Source organism: Cynocephalus volans, chromosome 6, assembly GCF_027409185.1.
Source record: "Cynocephalus volans isolate mCynVol1 chromosome 6, mCynVol1.pri, whole genome shotgun sequence".
In the NCBI taxonomy this organism is placed as follows: Eukaryota; Metazoa; Chordata; class Mammalia; order Dermoptera; family Cynocephalidae; genus Cynocephalus; species Cynocephalus volans.
This window is the reverse complement of record NC_084465.1, coordinates 64,098,362-64,123,848: the sequence shown is the minus strand read 5'-3', so window position 1 is coordinate 64,123,848 and position 25,487 is coordinate 64,098,362. Positions and strand designations below refer to the sequence as shown.

Here is a 25,487-nt window from a genome sequence, read left to right as displayed (position 1 = left end):
ATTGGATTGTTGGGTGTGGTGCTCATCTTGCCCCACAGTCTCACTAGCCTAATAAAAGAACTTGGGAGGAAGTGGAGATAAGCGCTTTGGATTGATTTTCTGCCCGGCACCATCTGATTATCACTGTTGGGGTTTGGGCATAGCAAACAGGCTCAAGCACAAAGATAGTCCAAACGATGTGTCCGGGCTTGGACCGACGGACAATACGCAGATACAACATTTAAGGGACCTGCCCAGAGTTTTCATTCCACTGAAGGCTAAAGAAAACTCTCTTCTCACAGTTAAACTGTGTATTTAGGCAGAGGCGAGGGTATGTCTGTGCATATGTGGAGTGTTGGTGTTAATAGTTTAAATGGTGCTTAGCCAGAGGTTAGAACCGGTCGGGGAGGTTTAGTATTTTAGTAGGGTCCACTCTCTCAGGAGAGTTTTTCTCTGCCGAGGAAAATAGGGCGTAGAGGCTGGGTGAGTGCAGAGAGAAGATATCGTGGGTATGTGGACTCTCAAGATGGATCTTCTCAGCGAGGACAAAAGAAGAAACAAAGAAGGGAAGGCGCGACGCGGACCCTGCGCCGTTGTCATCTCTAAGTCGGAGGAGGGCAGGAGAGGCGGGAGCAGCAGCCGAGGCAGGGGTGCAGGGCGCGGCGGGCCCCGCGGTCTCCGGGCTGGGAAGGTGGGCAAGGTGAGGCGGGGCTTCGGGAGCGCAGCCGCCCGCTCTCTGCCCCCTCACTCGGTGCCTAGAAAAGGTCTGACTCCGGAGCCCCGAGCGGCCGTAACAGAGGCCGCAGCGTCGCCCTCGGGGAGCCAGAGCCTCCCAGCTCCGGAGCGTGCCGCGGCCGAGACGGTTCCGCACGGGGAGCTCAGGGCGCCGGTGAGCGCTCCAGGTGGGTGTCAGTGCGCTGCCTCGCGACCTCGCCTGCATCCGGAGGGCGGTCCGGCTAGGCAGGGGGTGGGATCCACAGAGGGCTGGGGATCGCCCCGAGGCCGCGCTGAGACCACTGGCCCCTCCCGAGCAGGAGGCGTCCACGTCCTTCGAGCGAGCGCAGAGCGCGCAGGACACTGTACCGGGACGCGCGCCTTGGAGGCCGACTATAGGGACTCCATTCCGGCGCGGGCTGCCTTTTCCGAGCCCTCTTCCGACCTGGGGTGGAGGGCACTGTCGGGAAGTTAACCTGAAATTGAGGGGGAAGAAAATTCTCCGGTTCCACCCAGATCCTCCCTTTAGAACGGTTAGCTCAGTTTGGAGAATCTGCACAGTCTTCGACGATGTGAAACGACCTGCATATCCTGTTGCAATTTGTTTTGTGTGATTTCTCTCTTTAGCCTAACTTTTTGGGGGAGGTGACGGACGGCGGAATACAGGGAAAGAGGTGAATCCTGTGGAATGTGTCTGCCCTCCTTACCCCAGCCTCCGCGCTGGCTGTCAAGGTTGTATCAAGGACATTTCCAGTGCCAGCCTGGAATAATAGCTCTGTGGCAATTCAGTGCCAACTTCCACCGTGACTTCCACTTATGTGTTTAAGGACGATTTACTGAGCAATCAATTGGCAGGGGAATTTGGGCAAACAAGCGTTAGAAAATGTCGAGATTTTGCTGAATGTAATTGGCCCTGCACCATCTCATACTACTGTCTTTTGTCACCTTTGTTTTGGTGCTCCTTCTTGTTAATCTCCAGCCAGCTCCCGAACAACCTGAGAGAAGCCAGGAATTCACCGGACGTTGGTGCTTAACAAATATTTTTCAGTGAATAAAAATAGAAGCAGCAGTAACTTTGAAACAAAATAACACGGTGCTTGACAGATCCGATGCCATTTGAGTTAATAGATTTATAACATCTCATTTAACCATAAAACAAACAAACAAACAAACAACTTCTGGTTATATATAGAATAGGCTGCATTTGGATGCACTTAGCTGAAACATGTCGGTGTTAGGAGTCCTGGACAGGGAGACAAAGAGACCTGAGAACTTGCTGAACCACATCACTGAGAATTTTTCTACTCTGTAAAGGGAGAAAGTTGGAGCACATGATCTTAAAGGTTTCTTACAGCTTTAAAAGTCTTCGATGAAATGAACCTATCACAGTTTCATAAATGTGTGGATTTCAGTGACTCCTAAGACTATCAGAACGTTGGTAATCAAATTGGAATTATAATATCCTTTCACAAAGTGGTTTGTCAGCAACTTAGAGGAAAACCAACAAATACGTAGTAGGAAAATTTGGCTGGATCAAAAAAATATACATATGTATTTATAAATTTTTAAGTTAAAAATATTCCTTTTCATTTTTTTTTTCTTTCTGTACAGAATATGGGTTTTGCCATAAGAAGATGGTTCTACGTACCCCTGGGCTGCATGATGCTGATCAATCTAGTTAATGCTGATTTTGAATTTCAAAAGGGAGTGCTTGCCAGCGTCAACCCAGGGATCATTGAAGACATCAATCTCCAGTGCTGGAACGCTTGCTCATTGACATTGATAGCACTCAAAGAACTCAAGATAGAGCACAATGTGGATGCTTTCTGGAATTTCATGTTCTTGCAAAAATCCCAGCAGCGTGGACATTATAATGTCTTCTTAAACATAGCTCAAGATTTCTGGAACATGTATGTAGACTGCCTGCTTTCAAGATCTCATGGAATGGGTAGAAGACAGGTGATGCCTCCCAAGTATAATTTCCCACAGAAAATAACAGGTAATTTAAATGTGTATTTAAGAGAATAGCAGTTTAGTTTTCTTAAAATTCAATATTTAGGAGGCTGGCCAGTTAGCTCAGCTGGTTAGAGTGCAGTGTTATAACATTGAGGTGAAGGGTTTGGAGCCCCATACTGGCCAGTTGCCAAAAAAATTTAAAATTCAATATTTAATCCTTCTGATGTTTTTCAAGTTTATCCAGCAAGCTAGAAAACATGCCATATTTAGGCTTTTTTCCTAATATGATACGTTTTGATTTCCACTTTTACTTATTTTATACTATTAGAAACCAAGGAGCACTGATGTACAAACACTTGATTCTAAATGATCTTGGCATATAATACATTTTGGTGGATCATTAAAATTATCTTTTGGTTTCTCCATGAATAATTCATAAGAAAGCCATTTAACCCTGTAATTATTCATATTACATTTGCTGAGGAAATTTTTAAACATCAGACATATACTTAGACTTTTCAGACTTTTTTTCAATAGGATTGAAATCTTAAGTCATATTGGAATAAATATAAACAACTTCTCTCTAATCTTACAGGACTGGATTTTGTGAAACATGAGTTTTACATTTAAGAGGGAAAACATGGAAAATACCTCGAGTAAGATGACTCCAACCTAACAGCTTAACTCTGTCAATATTTATGAGGTCAAATATTTACTATAGTAGTGATCAAAATTATTTCTAATTCTTCAATATTGATGAAGGTTGTATTTTTGTTGGTGTGTAATTGCTTTATTGATATTGATTCTTCACATCTTTTCAGATAATTTGTTAATTTTTGATTTAGAAGTCATCTTTGTAAAGTGCCTTTGTTTTAAAGAAAATACCACTTAAAATGTAAATGTGATTTATTTTAAATAATCAATGGAGTAAAATTGTAACCAATTTTATAAGATATACATTAACACTGACTTTAAAACTGTGCCAAAATGAATGCTGGTATTGTCCTAAAAAGTAATAATGGATGCAGTGTACTGTGTGGCTTCTGAAATGTGCATTTCATCACCAAGCCATCTTATACATTAAAGAATTTTTCTATGCACTAAGGACTAAAAACTTTTTTATGTTCTCATTTTTATTGTCTTCATTTTGAAAAGGGAACAACAAACAAAAAGGCAGTAAGAAACTTCATGTTAGTAAAGTACAGCTTTATAGAATTTTTGTCTCTAGGTATTAGCTCAATTGTTTATTATATTACCTATTTATATCTTACATCTTATTCCAAAAGGATATGAAGCTTTAACAAAATATATCAAACAACAGGATAACATAAAGTAGATGAGGAAATTGGAATGATGGAAGATAAAGACAGGAAACTAATAATATGCGTTATGGTTTAGAGTAATACTTTTGAATGCATAAAAGCCTATACCTTTGATAAAGGGTACTTGTAAATTTGATCTGTTTCCCACTTCTCAAAGTGAAGAGGGACTCATGAGCAGTTTCAAGATTCACATGCCTATATAAGAAAAACCAAACCACATGTTCAGGAGAAGCCCAGCCTTTCCCAAGACTAAGAACCAATAAAAATTGGTCTCATATGTTTTCATAATGGCTGCGATAGTGTACAGCATTCTTTTCAAGTATCCTCACAATGACAGACCCCTTCTATGCAAGCTGATGCCAGCACACCCAAACAAATATAAACAATTCTTAAAGCAGCAAAAATAATACTGAACAAGTATGTTTACTGCCTGATGATTTGACTTCATCCAAGAATAAACTTTGAATTAAAGAAGGCATTCTTTGAGTTATGGACTACTTTGAAATTCTGATGAAACTATAGACTCTTTACTAGGGGTTTTATATACACACACTCACGAAATTGAATTTTGTGTATAATTTCAGGGGGGTGCATAAACCCCAGGTTAAGAATCTCTAATATTAAAAAATGAATAGGTCACATAGCTTTTGGGTATTCTTTTACAAATAACATATCTTATAACCAAGATTTGCACAATAACCAAGTAGCAGATGAGATTGTAGGGCTAATAAATTCCTAGATTGAAAATATTTTATCTTGCCAATTATGGGTGGATTCCTAAACATAGGAAATCAAGTGGGTAGGGCTAATGTTCTCATAAATATGACCAGATACCCCAAAAGATGCCTAAAATTCATTTTCTGCAGGTGGACTGAAGAGGTAGCTAGAGGCATTGTCATGGTTTTCCTCGGAAAACAGTTCTATGTCTTTTACAACCTGTGGGTAAATGATCAATGTTCAACCTCAAAAGTTCAATGCCATAAAGCAAGACCACACAATTTTAGCCTAAAAAATTGTACTGCCAGTTGTCACCTAATCACTTATAGTTGTCATACACTTTTTAGCTTTAATCAATAAAATTAGTTAGCCTTCTCAGACAAGGTAATTGCAATGGTTTCGTAGTTCTCCTAATTGAATTTACATGTGACACTGGATTATTAAAAATGAGGACATTTGCTAAGACGGGCATTCTGGTTTTAGAACATTTCATCTTAAGCCTTTTTTTTGGGGGGGGGGGAGCGGGTGTCTGGCCAGTAACATCTTAAGCCTTTATGATGATTAAATATAATATTACATTAAAATTTCTTCCAGTTGTTGGCTCAAATAATGTTATCTGCATACAGAAAAACTTATTCTTTCGGTTCATTATTCATTCCCTTCAACAAATACTCATTGAGCTTGAGGGTACAGTGGTGAACAATCCAGACACACAATCCTTCATTCACAGAGTTGTCATTGTAGTGAGAGAAAGATGGGGGTAGAGTGAAGCAACAAAACTAATTCAAAAGAAGTTTTATGATATCAAAATATAAGTTTATAAAAGACCAGCCAGTCACAAAAAAAAAAAAAAAAATAGAGTTGAGTGGGGACAATATGTATTTATCTTTTGCCCCACCCCAAATCATCTGACTAGATTAGTCAAGAGATCATTTAAAAAAAAAAAAACCAACAAACCACCAATTCTTGTAGTCTTACTATGGTAAAGACTCAGTTTCAGAGCTTTGGGTTTATGCTGAGCTCACTTAGCTTAACTCATAACCAGTTATTTTCCAGACAGCCTAAGGCTGAGGAGGAATAACAGGTAGCAAAACATTTAATATTCCTCCCCGAATATTTCTTCATAAGGTGATAAAATTGACAGTAATTATCTATGTCTAAAGTTTCTCTGCTCTTCTTATAGAATTTCTTTTAACTTTAAATAAACTTTTAATTTTAGAATAGTTTTAAATGTGCAGAAAAGTTGCAACCATAGTACAGAGTATACTTGTTTTCTTATTATTAACATCTTATACTAATATGGTACATCTGTCACAACCAATGAACTGCTAGTGATACATTAGCTAAACTTTCCATTTTATTCAAATTTCACTACTTTCCCCCTAATGTCCTTTTTTTCCCTCCAGGATCCAATCTAGGATACCATATTACATCGAGTTGTCATGTCTTCTTAAGCTCCTTTAGGTTGTGACAGTTTCTCAGATTCTGTGGTTGGCCTCCACAATTTTGAGTATTGGTCCGGTATGTTACAGAATGCCCCTCAATTTGGGATTGCCTGATGTTTTTCTCATTGTTAGACTGGGGTTATAGGTTTTAGGGATGAAGACCAGAGAGGTAAAGTACTATTAACAAAACTCACTGAAAAAAATAAATTTAGATAAAAGGAGACTTTATTTTGGTAAACAGTTTGCAAATTGGGGAGATGCATCCCTGTGTAGAAAATGTAAGCGTGCTCTGCCAGAAGAAAGGACTGTCATAGCCAATAACAACATAACAACATCATCAAAGTTCCTGCCCAGGTTCTCATTTTGGTTTATTTATGCAAAAGAATATGCTTGTTCGGTCCTGATTGGTTTGGCCCATTATGCAAAAGAGGGATTCTGGCTTGCTGTGCTCTGGCCAGTTAACATTTGACAGGTTGCAATCTGTTGATTAAATTCAGGTGACGAAGTAAAGTTCTCTTGAAACTTGAAGATGTTACCGGTGGCACAGAGACGCAGAAGGCAGCCCTTGAAGCCTTAGATAGGGTACATGTGTAATCTCTAGTAATCAAATTGCTACTCGACTCCACACAAAATTTAGACCCAATTAGCCACTCTGTCTCAAGGAATTGGCTCTTTTGGGTTCACAGTAACATTCTCAACACTTCTTATCAAGGGTACATACTATCAATGTGACTCATCACTGATGGTGCTTAACTTCAGCTAAGGTAGTGTCTACTAGGTCTCTCCACTGTAAAGTTACTTTAATTTTTTTGTATGAAAACTGATCTTCCTTCCTTCCTTCCTTCCTTCCTTCCTTCTTTCCTTCCTTCCTTCCTTCCTGACTTATGGATATTTATTTATATTTTGGGTTATAATACAATTCTATATTACTTATTTTATAATTCAAATTGTTCCAGCTTTGGCCACTGGGAGCCCTATAAGATGCTCCAGATTCATTTATTTATATTTTGGGTTATAATACAATTCTATATTACTTATTTTATAATTCAAATTGTTCCAGCTTTGGCCACTGGGAGCCCTATAAGATGCTCCAGATTCATTTATTTATATTTTGGGTTATAATACAATTCTATATTACTTATTTTATAATTCAAATTGTTCCAGCTTTGGCCACTGGGAGCCCTATAAGATGCTCCAGATTCATCTTATACAGTATTTCTGTCCCAGCCTTAGGATCAGCCATTTCTCCAAGGAGCCCTGGTTCCTTCTATTGGAGAATGATACTAGAAATCAAAATCTGGGCACTAGGTCTATCTATACAATTTTGACCTGATAGTTCCAGGCCAGTTCCTAGATGTTACGGGCAGCTTTTCTCTTTTTCAGAAAGCAATCCCGCCCATTTTCCTTGACTGTCAACTAAATAAAAGCAATAATGAAACACGTTGCTAATGAAATTAGTTAAGCTTAGGCTGTATTGGCAGAAAGTGTGTAAAAACGAGAGGGACTGGTCTCATTATATTCTACATGGGTCTTGCTACACCTAAAAATCTTTGTTCAGTTGGCTGGTTACGGTTTAGAGGAATATTAACAAATTATAGCACTTCAGAGCCTGCTAGTTCAGTTGGTTAGAGCATAGTGCTGAAACTCCAGGGTCCAGGGTTTGATCCCTGTGCTGGCCAGCCACAAAAACAAACAAAACAAACAAGAAAATAAACTGCAGCATTTCAGATGGGGCTGGCCAGATTCACAAAGTCTGGAAACTATACTATCAGAAGAATGATTAAAGAAACTGGATATTTGACCTGAAAAGACTTACGGTGGACATCATAGTCATTTCCTGTGATAAAAAATGTACTTTGTCTTCCAGAAGGTGGACTAAGGCCCAGATGAACATTCACCTAATTATTCATTAGTTTTCACCTGATATAAGTAAGCACTATCTTACAATTAGAGTTTAACTATGGAATGAGCTCCCTTACGTGGTAAAAATCTCATTACTGAGATTGCTGAAGCCACTTTTATCTATGCTCACTGAATTCCACCACTTTTATTTTTTTACTTTCATTTAGTTGATTGGTAAATTTCAGTTAGAAAGCTTGAAATTTTGTCTCAATGGATTCATGGAAGAAAAATATACTGTCTACTTCTCAGTCAGATAGGATAGGCCAGGCAGCATACCTGCTAGGGCCCAGAAGTGGTGTGGGAGCATAGGATGTGATGAGAGACAGAGAGACTTAGGTTAGTGACACTGTCTGTCAAAGAGATGGTCATTTGCTTACTGTGTGGTGGCTGGAACTATAATATGTAAACCTGGGTGCACTCTGTCTATGAAGTCCAAGCGTCTGTATTTAGCAACATTACTGCTGTCCATCAACCTACATTTCTTTGGCTATTAGATGATAATCTGCCCTGTTTTATCTTCCCTCTTTCTGATGGGTAAGAAGATCTACATGGCAGGGGAAAGGTCCACAGATATCACAGGTTATCTCGATTGTAATCAGTCCTAATCAATCTGGAGATATCAGGTTGTACTACATGTACAAAATAATAATCAACCAAGTAATATTAATTCTATTTCCACATCTTGGTTATATTCGTGTAATAGACTTTCTCTAAAATGGTGAGGCATAAATACAATCACTATTATGAAGTAAATACATTTGAACTACTTTAACATGTCATCTGAGTTTAGCATTACTTGTATGTATTTTGTTGGCTGAATCTTCCCTTAGAGCCCAGTACTTTGCTTCATTTGCAGATCAAGGGAAAGGCTGCTAGGAGCTCAGGCTGCAGTCACACTAAACCAGTAATTTATTTTCTGAAGTGTTGATTACAATAATGAATGAGATATGGTTTCTACTTTGTCTTTAGTGAGCTTAGAGTTGGGGAATGAGCTTATAGTCTACAAAATAGGGCAAAGACTCATTGTTCTTATCCAAGGACACTTCATATAGATTCCAGGGGTATCTGAGGTGTACTGGAGGTGTATCTGGTGCTTTTTGTATGGGCATCTCATCATTGCATACCCCTACCCAACTCCATTCTTGTGTCTCAGTAACTCCCTTTTATATAGAATCTTTATGCTTCCTGTGAAGGAACATATTATGTCTTCCAATATCTTTTGTGTGGGTGGCAGTAAGAGAGAAAGGGATTCAAAAGAGAACAAAGCTCACTGATAAGCTGACACATATTATTTACTCCTGTGGGCCACAAGGGGACTGGGCAGCTGGGTCAGGGTGAGGGGCCACCAACCAAAGATGAACTGACAACTCATTCTAATTAGAACAATAACAGGAGGCAGACCAAGAGGGCAGACTAGAAGTATACATCATTCGTCTCTCCTACAAAGACAGAGAATAAATCAAACATACAACTACACTTGGATGAAAACAACAAAAGAAGAGAGCTGGAACACATCAAAGGAGATGCTGGTGAGTACAGAAATTCAGAACAGCCACACAGAGAATGGAAGAAAATTCCTGACCACCACCACCCCATCCTCCAACCAGGAGCAGCAAGGACCCAGGAGGAGTTTCTACCTGCAGGAAAGAGGTGAGCAGGCATGGCATGTGGGGAATTTACGTTACCCCTGTGGCTGCACACCTGGTGTTGGGAACTGCTGCAGGCCCACGTGGTTGCATTGGCCTGGAGAGGGACACACACACAGCTGCCCCCATCCCCAGGGTCCAGGCTGCTGCAGTGATCACAGTTTGGGATGGGTCCCTATACCTGGGGGCATTTTGCTTCAGCCCTGGCAGCAGTTTTCCTCACCCCTGAGGCCACTTTATTGTGCGGGGTTGCCTGATGACCCTTCCTACATTGGTGAAATATCATCCAATGCTATAGCCATGAGAAGGGTGTGGGGAACTCAGACACCTCTCTCAGAGCTTTTGTGGCTGCACACTTGGTGTAGGGAACTCCCGGATATGCAAATGAGAAAGAGAAAGAAACTATATCTTCCCACTACAAAAAATCATCTCCTATGACAAACAATAAAACAGAAAGAAAGGAACAAAATATGTATAAAACAACCATACAAAAATCAGTAAAATGCCAGAAGTAAGAAAATACCTTTCAATAACAACTCTAAATGTAAGTGGATTGAATTCACCACTCAAAAGACATAGACTGGCTGAATGAATTTAAAAACTAGACACGATTATATGCTGCCTACCAGAAATTCACTTCACCTGTAATGACTCACACAGACTAATAGTGAAGGGATGGGAAAAGATATACCATGCAAATGAAAACCAAAAATGATCAGGAGTACCTATTCTTATATTGGATAAAATAGATTTTAAGCCATAAACTATAAAAAAAGACAAAAAAAGTTCATTATATAATGATAAAGAGATCTATCCAGCAAGAGGATATAACAATCATAAATATATATACACCAAACATCAGAGCACACAGATACATAAAGCAAATATTGTGAGACCTAAAGAGAGATATAGAGCCCAATACAATAATAATTGGAGGCCCAAAACACTAGTCTCTCAACATAGGACAGGTAACAAATCATCAGAGAAACACAGGATTTAAACCACACTTTAGACCAATTGGACTTGACAGGCATCCATAGAACATCTTAACCAACAACTATGGAAAATCAAGTCACAACATATTTTTTAAAAACTGAAATAATTTCAAGTATCTTTTCATACCACAATGGATGAAAACTAGAAATTAATAAAAAGTGAAACTCTGGAAGCTATACGTACATGGAAATAAACAACATGCCCCCAAATGACCTGTGGGTCCAAGAATAAACTAAACAGGAAATCAAAAAATTTCTTGAAACTAATGAAAATAAAGACACATCATACCAAAACCTGTGGGATACTGCAAAAGCAGTACTGAGGGGGAAGTTTATTGCAATAAGCGCTTATGTCAAAAGAATAGAAAGATTTCAATTAAACAACCTAACAGTACACCTCGAAGAACTAGAGAAGCAAGAACTATTCAATCCCACAATTAGTAGACAGAAAGAAAAAATTAAGATCAAAGCAAAACTAAATGAAATAGAGACCCCCCCAAAATGATACAAAAGATCAATGAAACAAAAAGTTGGTTTTCTGAGAAGATAAACAAAATAGACAAACCATTAGCTAGACTAACTAAAAAAAGGAGAAGACGCAAATAACAAAAAACCAGAAACGAAAAAGGAGACATTACAACTGATATCATAGAAATGTGAGGAATCATCACAGACTATTATGAACAATTACATGCCAACAAATTTGAAATCTGGAGAAAATGGATAAATTTCTGGACACATAAAAACTACCAAGACTGAACCAAAAAGAAACAGAAAACTTGAAGAGACCAATAATGAGAGTATTAGTCCAATTCTGTTGCTTATAACAAAATACCTGAAACTGGATGAATTATAAAGAAAAACAAAATTTATTGCTTACAGTTTCTGAGGCTGGAAAGTCCAAAGTCCATCTGGTGGTGACAAAAGTGACCCAGGGATCTCACACTGCAAGATGGTGGAAATAGAGAGAGCAAGAGACAGACAGACTCTCCTCTCTCTTCTTTTAAAGCTCTCCGAACCATGCCCCTGACTGCCATTATTAATTTATTCACTACTGCGTGGTCCTACAATTTGATCACTTCTTCAAAGCTCCACCTTTCAATTACCATAATAGGAATCCAACCCTCTTAACAGTCACAGTGGGGCCAAGTTTCTAATACATAAAACTTGGGGGACACAATTCAAGCTTCAGTGAGTTTTGGGGGGACATAATTCAATCGACTACAATGAGCAATGAGATTGAATCAGTAATCAGCAATCTCCCAACAAAGAAAACCCAGGACTGGATGACTTCACTGTTTAATTCTACCAAACTTTAAAAGAAGAATTAATAGTAATCTTTTTCAAACTATTCCAAAAAATCAAAACACAGGCCATTCTCCCAAACTCATTCTGTGAGGCCAGCATCACCCTGATAACAAAATCAGACAAAGATACAACAAAAAAAGAAAACTACAGGCCAATATCCTTGATGAATATAGATGTAAAAATTCTCAACAAAATATTAGCAAACAGAATTCAACAGCACATCAAAAAGATTACACACCACGATCAAGTGGAATTCATTCCAGGGATGTAAGAATGGTTCAACATATCCAAATCAATAAATGTGATACACCACACCAACAAAATCGAGGAAAAAACCATATGCTCACCTCAATAAATGCAGAAAAAGTATTTGAAAATTCAACATCCCTTCCTGGTAAAAACTCTCAACAAATTAGGTACAGAAGGAAAGTACCTCAACACAATAAAGCCATATGACAAACTCACCTCCAACATTATGCTGAAAGGGGTAAAGCTGAAAGCTTTCTCTCTCTCTTTCTTTTTAAAAATTTTATTTTGTTGATCTACATTGTGGCTGATTATTGTTGCCCCTCACCAAAACCTCCTTCCCTCCTCCCTCCCCCCTCCCCACCACCAATGTCCCCTCTGTTTGCTTGTCATATCAACTTCAAGTAATTGTGGTTGTTATATCTTCTTCCCCCCCCAACCCGTTTTTTTTGTGTGTGTGTGTGTGTGTGTGTGAATTTATATATTAATTTTATCTCCCACCAATCAGTGAGAACATGTGGTATTTCTCTTTCTGTGCCTGACTTATTTCACTTAATATAATTCTCTCAAGGTCCATCCATGTTGTTGCAAATGGCAGTATTACATTCGTTTTTATAGCTGAGTAGTATTCCATTGTGTAGATGTACCACATTTTCCGTATCCACTCATCTGATGATGGGCATTTGGGCTGGTTCCAGCTCTTAGCTATTGTAAAGAGTGCTGCGATGAACATTGGGGAACAGGTATACCTTCGACTTGATGATTTCCATTCCTCTGGGTATATTCCCAACAGTGGGATAGCTGGGTCGTATGGTAGATCTATCTGCAATTGTTTGAGGAACCTCCATACCATTTTCCATAGAGGCTGCACCATTTTGCAGTCCCACCAACAATGTATGAGAGTTCCTTTTTCTCCGCAACCTCGCCAGCATTTATCGTTCAGAGTCTTTTGGATTTTAGCCATCCTAACTGGGGTTAGATGGTATCTCAGTGTAGTTTTGATTTGCATTTCCTGGATGCTGAGTGATGTGGAGCATTTTTTCATATGTCTGTTGGCCATTTGTATATCTTCCTTAGAGAAATGCCTACTTAGCTCTTTTGCCCATTTTTTAATTGGGTTGCTTGTTTTTTTCTTGTATAGTTGTTTGAGTTCCTTATATATTCTGGATATTAATCCTTTGTCAGATGTATATTTTGCAAATATTTTCTCCCACTCTTTGGTTGTCTTTTAACTCTGTTAATTGTTTCTTTTGCTGTGCAGAAGCTTTTTAGTTTGATATAATCCCATTTGTTTATTTTTCGTTTGGTTGCCCGTGCTTTTGGGGTCGTATTCATGAAGTCTGTGCCCAGTCCTATTTCCTGAAGTGTTTCTTCTTTGTTTTCTTTAAGAAGTTTTATTGTTTCAGGGTGTATATTTAAATCCTTAATCCATTTTGAGTTGATTTTAGTATATGGTGAGAGGTATGGGTCTAGTTTCATTCTCCTGCATATGGATATCCAGTTATTCCAGCACCATTTGCTGAAGAGGCAGTCCCTTCCCCAGTGAATAGGCTTGGTGCCTTTGTCAAAGATCAGATGGCAGTAAGTGTGTGGGTTGATTTCTGGATTCTCTATTCTACTCCATTGATCAGTGTGTCTGTTTTTATGCCAGTACCATACTGTTTTGGTTATTATAGCTTTGTAGTATAGCTTAAAGTCAGGTAGTGTTATGCCTCCAGCTGTATTTTTTTTGCTCAGCATTGCTTTGGCTACGTGTGGTCTTGAAAGCTTTCTCTTTAAGAACAGGAACAAGACAAAAACACTCACTCTCACCACCCCTATTTAAACTAGTATTGGAAGTACTAGCCAGAGCAATCAAGCAAGAGAAAGAAATAAATGACATCCAAATTAAAAAAGACCAAGTCAAATTGTCTGTTTGCAGAGGACATGAACCTATATATAGAAAAACTGAAAGGCCCCACCAAAAAGCTCTTAGAGCTGATAAAAAAGTTCAGTAAAGTTGCAGGATATAAAATCAATATACAAAAATCAGTAGCGTTTTTATATACAAACAACAAACTAGAAGAAAAAGATAAAGTAATCACATTTATAATAGCTACCAAAAAAATTAAATACCTAGGAATAAATTTAACCAAGGAGGTGAAAGATCTCTATAATAAGCACAAAACACTGATTAAAGAAATTAAAGAGGACACCAAAAGATGGAAAGACATTCCACATTCATGGATTGGAAGAATTAATGTTGTGAAAATGTCCATACTACCCAAAGTGATCTACAGATTTCAATGTAATCCCCATCAAAATATCATTGCACTCTTCACAAAAATAGCAAAAACAATCCTAACATTCATATGGAACATCAAAAGACCCCAAATAGCGAAAGCAACCCCTAACAAAACAAAACAAAACAAAACAAAAAAGCCAGAGGCATTACACTACTTGACTTCAAATTATTCTGCAAAGCTATAGTAAAACAGCATGGTACTGCATAAAAACAGACACAGGTACCAACAGAACAGAATAGAGAACCCGGAAATCAATCCATGTACTTACAGCCAACTCATCTTTGAAAAAGGCACCAAGAACATACATTGGAGAAAGGATTGTCTCTTCAATAAATGGGTGAAACTGGATATCCCCATGTAGAACAATGAAAGTAGACCTTTATCACTCGACATATACCAAAATCAACTCAAAATGGATTGAAAACTTAAATGTAATACCTGAAACTATAAAACTCTCACAGGAAAACACAGGAGAAACACATCAGGATGTAGAAGTGGACAAAAACTTTATGAGTAAGACCTCAAAGCATAGGCAACAAAAGAAAAAAATAAACAAATGGGATTATATTAAATTAAAAACCTTCTGCACAGCAAAGGAAACAAAACAATGAATGGAGTGAAAAGACAACCTATAGAATGGGTAAAAATATTTGCAAACTATGCATCTGACAAGGGATTAATATCCAGAGTATATAAGGAAGGCAAACAACTCAATAGTAAAAAAACAAACAATCTAATTTAAAATGGACAAAGGAGCTAAATAGATATTTCTCAAAAGAGGACACACAAATGTCCAACTAGTACATGAAAAAATGCTCAACATCTCTAATCATCAGAGAGATGCAAATCAAAACCATATTGAGATCTCATCTCACTCTAGTTAGAGTGGTTATTATAAAAAAGAGAATAACAAATGCTGGTGAGGATGTGGAGAAAGGGAAAGAAACCCTTATAGACTGTTGGTGGGACTGTAAATTAGTACAGCTATTATGGAAAACAGTATGAAGGCTTCTCAAACAACTGCAGATAGAACTACATATGATCCAGCAATCCCACTACTGGGTATATACCCAAAGGAATGGAAATCATCATGTTGAAGGGATACCTGCACTCCCCTGTTTGTCACAGCTCTATTTACAATAGTCAAGATGTGGAACCAACCTAAATGTCCATTGATGATGACTGCATGGGAAAATGTGGTATATATAAACAATGAAATATTACTCAGCCTTAAAAAAGAATTAAATTCTGCCATTTGCAGCAGCATGGATGAGCTTGGAGAAAATTATGTTAAGTGAAATAAGCCAGGCACAGAAAGAATAAGCTGCATGTCCTCACTCATAAGTGGGAACTGAAATATAAATAAATAAGTAAGAAAAAAAGAAAGAAGGAAGGAAGAGCAATCACAATAATAGGTTGAACTTTCAGAAAGAGAGAACAGAACTGTGATTACTAGAAGTGAGAAAGGGGGCAGGGGAGGGGGGATACTGAGACATTCTTAATGGACACGAACAACTAGTTAGGATAAATAAGTTCTATTGATGCACAGTCGAGCTATAATTAACATTAACTTACATGTTATCAAATGGCTAGAAGAGATGAAATCGAATATCCTCATCACAGATAAATGATTACATTTTGTAATGTAGAATATGCTAATTATCCTGATTTGATCATCACGCATTGTATATAGGTATTGATATTCAACTCTGTACCCCACAAATATGTATAATTAATTACAATTAAAAAAAAAAAGAACAGTAACAACAGCTGCAGCTTCTCCCCTCGTTGAAGATGCTACTATCCTCACAGACAGGATAACGAAAAATTCCTAGAGAAATGTGTTAGGGGAGAAAGAGGAGGAGGATAGAGGAGCTGGGAGAAGGTGGCCCGTGGGGTGATGGAGCCTGCTCTTACCTAATAATGAAAATGGAACGTATGCATCTTTTGACATTAAATGACATCCTGTTATTAGCTTGAAATTGGTCATTGTGAGAGTATTTACACCATACAAATTGGCAAATGCTACAAATCAGGGCTTTTCCCCCATGGAGAGCTGGTTGTTATACATTTACTAGAATACTGCTGAGGGAATCCTATGGACCTAGGATCAAGACTCTAATTCCAGTTTATTTTCCTAAGAAAATAGGTCCTTGTCTCTTCTAGCCCTGGATGAGAACTCAATTTTGTGGCTTCCTGGCTGGAGGAGGGGTTTGATAGGAATAAAGACAGGAGATGGAAATCTCATAATGGCAACCAGGGACACAGACACTTTGCTCTACATCCAGCATTAAGGCATCTACCTCCTATTCTTTAGCAAGACACCTCTACAACCAAAGGAGAGAAATCACTTCCCCCACTCTCCCTTTCCCTTCCCATTAAAGAAGAGAAGTATTTTTAGAGTTTGCTTTGCATATTTAAATATTAAGAGTAAAATCATCTGTATTTTTATTTTTTTATTTTTGCTGTTTAGCTCATGACTAACATTTGCTTTTTATAGCAGAGATAACTTATTTTACTTTGACCAACATATCTATTGCACAGTTAATGTTTATTTTGCTGCCCAGTATTCACACATACTTCTGATATAGTACAATACCCCGATTCCCCACTCCATCCATATGCTTTGGATAGGGCTGGCCTGCTTCTGGCTCCAGGAATAGGCAGTACTCAGATCTGGCTAAAGTTATGGTGAATGGCTCAGGAATGGGCATGTGGCCAATCAGGGGTCTCAAGATGCAGAGGCCGTTGTAAAAACTGTTGAGACTCTTCTCTGCTGGATGTGAACCTGAGAGAATGTAAGCCAGGAGCTACTAGGAAAGAAGATCCTACTACACAGTTTCAGTTCCTAGATCAAACAATGTCTGTGGTCTAAATTACTTCTAGATTTGATAGATACGGAGCTTGTAAAAAAATTTTTTTGACTTAATCTAGTTGGAATAGTTCACATGCGACCAAAAGAATCCTACCGATACACTATGTTTTCCAATTTCAGTTAAGAGAATTAGTAGTCTTTCCAAAGAAATTGATGACAACTCTTCTGATATTATATGTTGTTTTCAATAAAAATAAATTATATGTCCTTATTTTTATTTTTATAATTATTTTACTAAAATATTTATTCTGACTATTTGCTTTATATTTTATATAAAGATATTTAGCTAAAAAATTATAAGCAGAATTTACTTCAAAATATCTCTAGAGTATACTACGTAGGAACACTCTTTTTTGGCTCATCCACAGTTTTAACTGTTTTTACCCTCTGCAAGGCTCCTCCTCGAACAGGCAGTTTTTTAAGAGCAATATCTGTATCAGCCAGAGGTCCTCCCACTAATCGAGCAGGAGTGCTTTCCACTGTTACTACCCGACCAGAGGGCACCTAAAAAAGCAAAAGGTAAATATATGAGTCCAATTACAACATTTTTCAATAAGAGAAAAACCCATTTATATTTCAGCTTACTCTGGAAAAGATACAAAATGTACATATGAGAAACTAGGAGGCAGCATGGCATAATGGAAAGATAAGGGCTTTGGAGCCAGGGAAAGTGGGTCTGAATTATATTTCTATTGCTTATCAGCCTTATAGCCGGGGGAAAATTATGTCCAGCAGAAGATACCTGGAAACACTGGCAGATGGCCTGGATGTCCTTGCCAGCCAAAGGAGGCACTGTATATTTTCTGTCAAAGACATGTAAAGATACATACTGAATAATGTTTGTAGCAGTTTGGGGGGAATCCTGGAGGGCTGGGTCTGCTCTAAACCAGCACTGAGCAAGGATGGATGTACCTTGGAGATAAATATGCCTTAACAAAGTGAAATTTGGATGGCACAAAGAAAAAATATGATATGAAAACCCCACAGAAATGACATTTTGGGGGACCTAAATTTAATATCTATTAAGAAAAAATTATGGAGAAAAATAATCTTACTGTTGTGTGAAGGCCTTTAATATCTGTTTGATGAAATATTGCATTTTGTGGTCGCTCTTTATATCTAGAGGATTCTATAGCTTTTTCTTGAAGCCTTTTTGCTTTCTGAAGATTTTTAAATTAGAAAGAAAATAATATTAATTATTATATAAGCATTAACTATGGCACTCATAATAAAGATACAAAGTACATTTAATTGTGTCTGGCTTATGCTTTGGATATTAGTTAGCTCTGGAACCTGCATTTACTCATTTAGACTGAGAAGAAAGTTCTTAGAAAGTTAGATCCTTTGTGTACTGAAGACACCAATCACCTAAAAATATTTTGGAGATTTCCAGAGGTACTGGTCATATATGACCAAGGAGTAAAGTAGGTCCTGAGGAAATCAGGTTCAATTTTTAGCACATAATAAGCTACTAAATTTATATCAAGTGATGCATATTATAAAATATGTTACATAAATTAAATACTAATTCTGTATACTTAAATGTAAACATTCAGGATAATATAAATTATATAATTCGCTGCAGTTATATTCAAGCTCAATATCTGAGGCACTAAGCAGGTAAAATGTGATGTAACAAATGATCTGTAGGGAATAAGCTGATTTTCATTAACTATTCCTTAAAAATACAGGCAATTATGAGGATTTTTGTTAAGTAGAGTACGGAAGAACTTTTAGTGAAAAGGGGGATACTTGGTACTTTGAGTGAGCTTGTTCTTAATTTTGGCTTTTCTATCTTAATATGGTTCAACTATTTTCATGGACTAACTCAACATTTAACAATTTCATATATAGAGGAAGAACTGTAACAGGTAAAAGTACATCTAGGGTGTTAATGGAAAAGATGGGGAAAAGTAATGAAATTTTGGAAATTTATTGTGCTTCTCACATATTTTAAGTGAACAATTAGCATTATAAACTTTTTAGATTAGTTTCTAGTGCATAGCTGAAGCAACTTATCACATTTTTTCCAAAGGGTTATTTATCTCAAATTCCCATTTAAGCTTTAATATATTTCTGTTGGTGATCACAGAGAGGAAGAACCTTTGGGAGAGAAGGTAATACAGAATAGTTGCTTTTTCTTTTCCTCACTCTGCTTCTTACAGAAAAGAAATCAATGAATAAGAAAGTTCAGAATGGAAAGCAGGGCACGTTTCTCCTGCCCCTTCCTGGCTAACCATCATCTCCTGCTTTACATAGGCCAAGAACACCACCCTTGCTTTCCTCTGCTAAACCAAATGAAACTCAAAGTGACATATTATTGTAACTGTGAAAATGCAGTTACAATTATCACGCTAAATTGCATATGAGGATCTAATAATGTTAGTATTCTACAGAAAGGTCATCAGAAAAAAAGAGAATAAAATGAATATTCATTCCTAAAAAAGTCTGTCTATAAGAATTGGTTATTTGTTGTAGATACTGTAATATTTTAAAAATCCTACCTTTAACATTTTAGCATTTGATGTTCTAGCCAAGAAATTTTCCCATGATTTATTACCCAGTTCTCTTTGCTTATGTGTGGCTTGAATCTGAAATGAGAAAGAATTAAGAGTTTCAGTTTCCATGAAAGAATGCCAAAGGGCTTGAAAAACTATTCTTTTTAAAAAAAATTTATTGAAACATAATCGATTGTACATATCTGTGGGGTACAGTGCTGAATATCAATACCTATGTGTAATATGTGATGCTGAAATCAGGATAACTAGTATATTCAACATTATACAATGTAATCATTTTTTTGTGGCCCTTTACCAATTAGGAAGCACTTACCTTTTGCTAAGGTAAATTTTAATGCTGACCAGCAAAAGGATTACTGTAGTCAACCTTTTGATCATTATGTTGCTAAGGTTTGAACTGCTTTCCATGAAATGTAATGCAAAACTGCTATTTTTATGACAATAATCATTCTCAGCAAGACTAATTGTTTTACATAATTCCCACTTGTGAAGACAGATTATAATCCAGAACAAGCTACTTAAATAACTTAACAGCAAATTCACAAGAGAAAATGAAAAGAGATTCCTGCTGGCCACTGATAATGGTTTATACAAAATTGTATTGGTAAAAGTACTTCTAACTTATGACTTCAGCAAGACAAGCAATTTTGTGAATCTGCTGAGTTTGTGGTGATGCACAGTGGGGAGGTAACTATTAACAAACTGCAAAGTCTATAGTTCTCAACAGGCTGTTCACTAAATATATAATCAGAGGATACATGGTTGGCATTAACATACCATATTAAGCTTGAATTATGAATCTAAGAATATTTAATTAAACAATTGCTAAAAAGCAAGTGGGTCAGAACTATAACAAACCAACAATAATCAACAAATCAACAATAGTCAACACAACAGACATTCGACGGAACTAAAGATAAAAGAGTCAGCAGAAGTTCTAATTGTGCTGCCCTACTTCAAGCAAACAAATGGATTAAATGGCAGCACCCATGCAATAAAAACTCTTAGCAAGCAAGACTTTCAAGGAATGGAATAGAATTCATAAGTAGATGCACACAGAAGATGTAAACATTTAATAGTCTATGTGAAATGAGTAGGCAATAGAAAATACTTTGGAAATCACCTTAAAGAGTTTTAAATATTTAATTGTAGTCATAAAGGATCACAAAACTGAAGTGGGGAATCCACATCATCTTTGTATCTGTGGACAAGTTAATTAAATACCTAGTTAAACTATTTGCTCAAAAATAAATGATGCATTTAGTTTCCCACCTGTGTAAAGTTTTAGGAAAATGGCTGATATTTTCCTGATAGGCTTTTTGATTAGCTAAGGTCAGAGACCAGTTTATCTCTGGATTTACAGAATGCTTATAGTAAGTGTTTTGGCACTGAGGTGAAAATGAAGCTGATTGATCAAAATGCTTGTGGTTGGCATACCAGTATGGGCCTATCACGGAATGAAAAATAGGGGCCAATTTTATCTCTCAGTGAAGTTAGGCATGTAGTTACAGAAATATACCATTTGTCAGATAGAATTTGTTAAATGTATACATTTAGATAGGCCACAATTTTTGCAACCCTGTTTGGCATTTCAAAAAATTGAAGTGTCTCAGGTATCGCTTTACCTTTTAAAAATGTAAGACTGTAAAAATCAAATTACAATGCCATAAAACAACAATGAATATTGTAATTGAATCTCAAGGTCCTAACTCCATGGATTTCTTTTAAAAATGCATGAAGACACTGAAAATAACTATAAGAAAAAAAAAAACCCACAAAATAACTCAAGACTGAAACATTCACAAGTAAGACAAATATATCCTATGGATAACTTCAACTATTTTATACATTGAAAATAATATCTTGTGCCTCAATAGTATCTGTGGCTTACTTTTGCATATACTTTTTGTTCATTTTGCACATCTTGGCGTGCTTGGCTTTCAATCATCTCACTTTGAAGAGAAACAACCATCTTTCCAATATTTTCTGATGCTGTTGTAATAGATTCCAAAAAATTTTTATCTGTAGTGACTGGTCTTAACTTTTCCAATTTTATTTCTTCACATATTTCATTCCATATTTCTCCAATCTGTTATAAGAAAGTTTAACAAAATTAAACTATCCAAAAATAAATGATACAATTTCAGGTAATGCTTTGTGTGGGTGATCACTTCTGTTAACATTTAAGCTCTTCCAAACTTACTTCTTGGGAATAAGTTAAGAGCACTGGAAATGATTCTTCAATGATAAGGTGTATGTTGGTGAGGCTCCACTATGTATGCCTGGTGCACTGCCATCATCACTGCCCTCAGGTTTATTGTTACTATTGTTTTCACAGCTGAAGAAACTGCTGTTTAAATCTCACCTTTCTGAAGTATTGCTGCTTTCCTCCTTAAAGCCCTATATTGAAGATTAGGTCAAGATGAACTTGTAGGAAAATGAACATGGGGATTCGTGGGACCCTAGAACCTATCCACACCGAGAAATAGGGCCCTGCCCCTCACTTTCTAGCTAAGGCAAATTATAATTGAATCTCAAACTTCTAACTGCATGGTTCCATCATGCTAATAGCTCCATGTCATATTCTGGGTTGTCTAGAAATTAATGTGCTTGAGTATTTTAAAATTAAGGAAAATTTATATATCTAGGATAGGGATAAAATTCAGCTTTGTTTTCATTTGAGAATAGAAGTTTATTCATTTACTACTTTCAAATACATAGTACTGATATTAGTAGAAGGAGAGTGTCTACTTAAATAGACTTTTCTGAAACTTCAAAAGAATTTATTTATGGACAAAAATATAACTAGCAAGGTAAGCAACCTAATATCTTTTAATTGAGTTTGATCATAGAATAATTAATGATAAAAATAATACTTTAATAAGCATTAGTCATTCATTTTAATTATTTAATTTATTTAAATTTATCTCCTAATGCTCTCCAAAGGGAAAAAATTATATTTAAAAAATTCTTTTAGGCTTCTGAATAGCTCTGTGTCAGTTACATCTATCTTCTTTTATAAACTAATATTTGGATAAAATCTTATGCCATGAAAAATACTTAATCAATTAGTGATACGCTTCTTTAACAGAATCAGATACAAAATGGAAAACAAGAACTATGCAATATGTGGATGATTGCTCACAACTGTGAATAGATCTTTTATTTCTCGAGTGATTTTCTGCCATACTAGATTTTTTTTTTTTTTTGTCTTTTTGTGACTGGTAAGGGGATTGCAACCCTTGGCTTGGTGTCGCCCGCACCACGCTCAGCCAGTGAGCGCACTGGCCATTCCTATATAGGATCCGAACCCACGGCGGGAGCGCCACTGCGCTCCCGAGTGCACCACAGGGCCGGCCCTGCCATAGTAGATTTTAATAACAAGATCATTGAAAAGGTACTTACTTTAAAATCAAGATATCTATGTATGATGCAGAGGGTGACAAAATCTTCAGCAGATAGTCCAGGTAAATTTTCAAAATCTAAACAAATTTTATAAAGAGAGAATTACTTTAAAAAAGCAAGTGATTCCAAGAGGCATATACTCATATCTATCATAAAAACAAATGCAAATAGTAACTTTTGATTTCATCTTGATTTATGAAAGTTATTTCTGTGAGTTTCTGGCTTCCTATAGCAAACCTCTGCTAGGTCATCCTTATTAAGTCATTAGAAGAGGAATCTTTCTTTCTGTGTTGTGGTCAGACAATGATATCTTACCTTCAGAAACTGAAGTGTTTGAGGACTTTTTCCTTAATAGGACACAAAAACTTAAAAAAACTCAGTTGATTTAGAATGCTAGTGTTTATACCTAAAAACGTAAACTAACAGCCCTTAATCCTGGATGCACACTGGGATTGTCTGGAGAGACTTAAAAAATACTGATGCCTGGGCCCCACACTCAGAGGTTCTGATTTAATTGGACAGGGGTACAGCCTGGACATTAGGGTAACAATGGAATAAGTATTTATCTGTTCATCGTAACTTTTTATTGAACTCCATGATGAACTTTTTGTTCAACATGTTTGAAAATTGAACTCCAAAGCAAAATCAGTGTGCAAGCTTAGCAAACAGAGAGGCTCTTATGAATTTGAGAAGCAGCTTCTTACCGAGTTTGCCCAATACAGCATAAATTTTTGCTCTGATATTCTCGGCAACATCCATAACTGCAATAGTTGGGCAGTTAGCAGGCAGTGGCATGACTTTTTGCTCTTCTTGAAAACTAGTAAATAGAGGTTTCTTTGTATCTAATCATTGTATATCATGAGAACATAGAAGAAACAGATAAAAACTGTAGTAAATAAATTCTTAATTTTGAGATTTTAGTCTATATAACAAAATATATAAGATTATTATAACAGTAAAATAGTGCCTTGTACATGGTTATTCTTTTGAAAGCGTAAATAATCAGTAATTTCTTCTTCACTTTGTGGCAAAACTGAAAGCTTTCTTTTTTATTATTTCTGTAAAATACAAAAATTTTACAAAATTACTTTTTAAAAGTGAAACTTTTATGTAAATAACTTTAAAAATTTTAAGGTCCAGAAATTGAATAATGTCAGTTTAACGATGTAACCTCGTTTGCTTTTGATTTCTTTACATTATGCTATAAATATGAAATATTTTATGATGTTATAGATCAAAACTCAGAAATAATAAAAATAGATTAAAGCTAGAAATCATCAGAAAGGGAAGTATTTGCATTTAAGCATAAACAACACTAACAGTTCAGATGAAACTATAAGAATCTTTAAAGTTTTAAAAACTGTAATGTAACATCACAGAATATGTAAATTAACTATAAATTCTGAATCTGTAAATCTCATTAATTTAGAATCTAGTAATTAAAATTTATGAACAGAAGGTTTACTTTTATTTAGAAAGCAATATCTTCATATAAAAAGTAAATTGCATAAACATTAACAAACAGAAATGCACAAAATACTATAAAAATTATTTTCAAGCATTCTATTTACATCCCCAAATTTTGCTGGTAAATGAAATATTACTGAATCTATTTGTGAAAGCGGGTGACCCAAAGAAACTTCTTCAGAAAGTACTGTTAATTTTTTAAGTTAAAGAGTATAATCAAATATCATTTCTTGAAAATATTCTATAAAAATCTGCTTTACTTAGTTTTCTTCCAATCATTCAGAATGTATGATGTTTTTCAAACCATTGTGAAAAGAACTTTAGACAAAAGGGTAAAAATGTTCATACTTTCCTAGTACCTTTCAAAAATCCCCTTTAAATACACTTACCAATGATTTTCCCATTTTTATCACGTTTTACTCCTAGCTCTCTTTCTTCCTTTCTCCACAACTTAATTAAAAGACTAGCAGCTGTCTGATCCTTCTTCCCTCGCCAAGCATTGACATGAGCTGCAGTTTTGGGATTATCACAAAATTCAACCATTATTCCAAGTATTAGATTACAGAATTTTTTTTGGTTCAACTTTAGCAAGGAAACAGAAAAGGAAAAATGTTGCAATAAATATTATGAATTATTACCTTCAAAAAAAAAAAACAAACACTATTATCAGTAAGTTTTTTTAAAACTCAAAGTCTAAGAGTAATCG

General features: G+C 36.4%; 2 protein-coding genes across 4 annotated transcripts in view; one reads left to right on the top strand and one right to left on the bottom strand.

The window, feature by feature from the left end:
• The first annotated feature begins 803 nt into the window (after positions 1-803).
• Positions 804-2,721, top strand: FAM237B (family with sequence similarity 237 member B). Its single transcript, XM_063098806.1, has 2 exons — positions 804-881; positions 2,305-2,721. The coding sequence occupies exon 2, from the start codon at positions 2,308-2,310 to the stop codon at positions 2,719-2,721; it is 414 nt and encodes a 137-aa protein (XP_062954876.1). The 5' UTR covers positions 804-881; positions 2,305-2,307.
• Positions 2,722-17,058: 14,337 nt separating this feature from the next.
• Positions 17,059-25,487, bottom strand: part of CFAP69 (cilia and flagella associated protein 69) — a 55,506-nt gene continuing 47,077 nt past the window's right edge. For 2 of the 3 annotated variants that reach the window (XM_063100273.1, XM_063100275.1), the window contains 7 exons: positions 25,171-25,363; positions 24,019-24,156; positions 23,315-23,391; positions 21,801-21,998; positions 19,895-19,981; positions 18,446-18,550; positions 17,717-17,894 (listed from right to left, as the gene is read on the bottom strand). In XM_063100273.1, the coding sequence (XP_062956343.1) occupies positions 17,724-17,894; positions 18,446-18,550; positions 19,895-19,981; positions 21,801-21,998; positions 23,315-23,391; positions 24,019-24,156; positions 25,171-25,363 (969 nt within the window). In that variant the 3' untranslated portion in view covers positions 17,717-17,723. Of the gene's footprint in view, positions 17,304-17,716; positions 17,895-18,445; positions 18,551-19,894; positions 19,982-21,800; positions 21,999-23,314; positions 23,392-24,018; positions 24,157-25,170; positions 25,364-25,487 lie in introns of those variants that run through there. The other variant, XM_063100272.1, reaches the window with a different exon arrangement.

Bases quoted from the DNA above. Each gene is read 5' to 3' on its own strand.
- FAM237B (XM_063098806.1), top strand. From the start codon at position 2,308: ATGGGTTTTGCCATAAGAAGATGGTTCTACGTACCCCTGGGCTGCATG.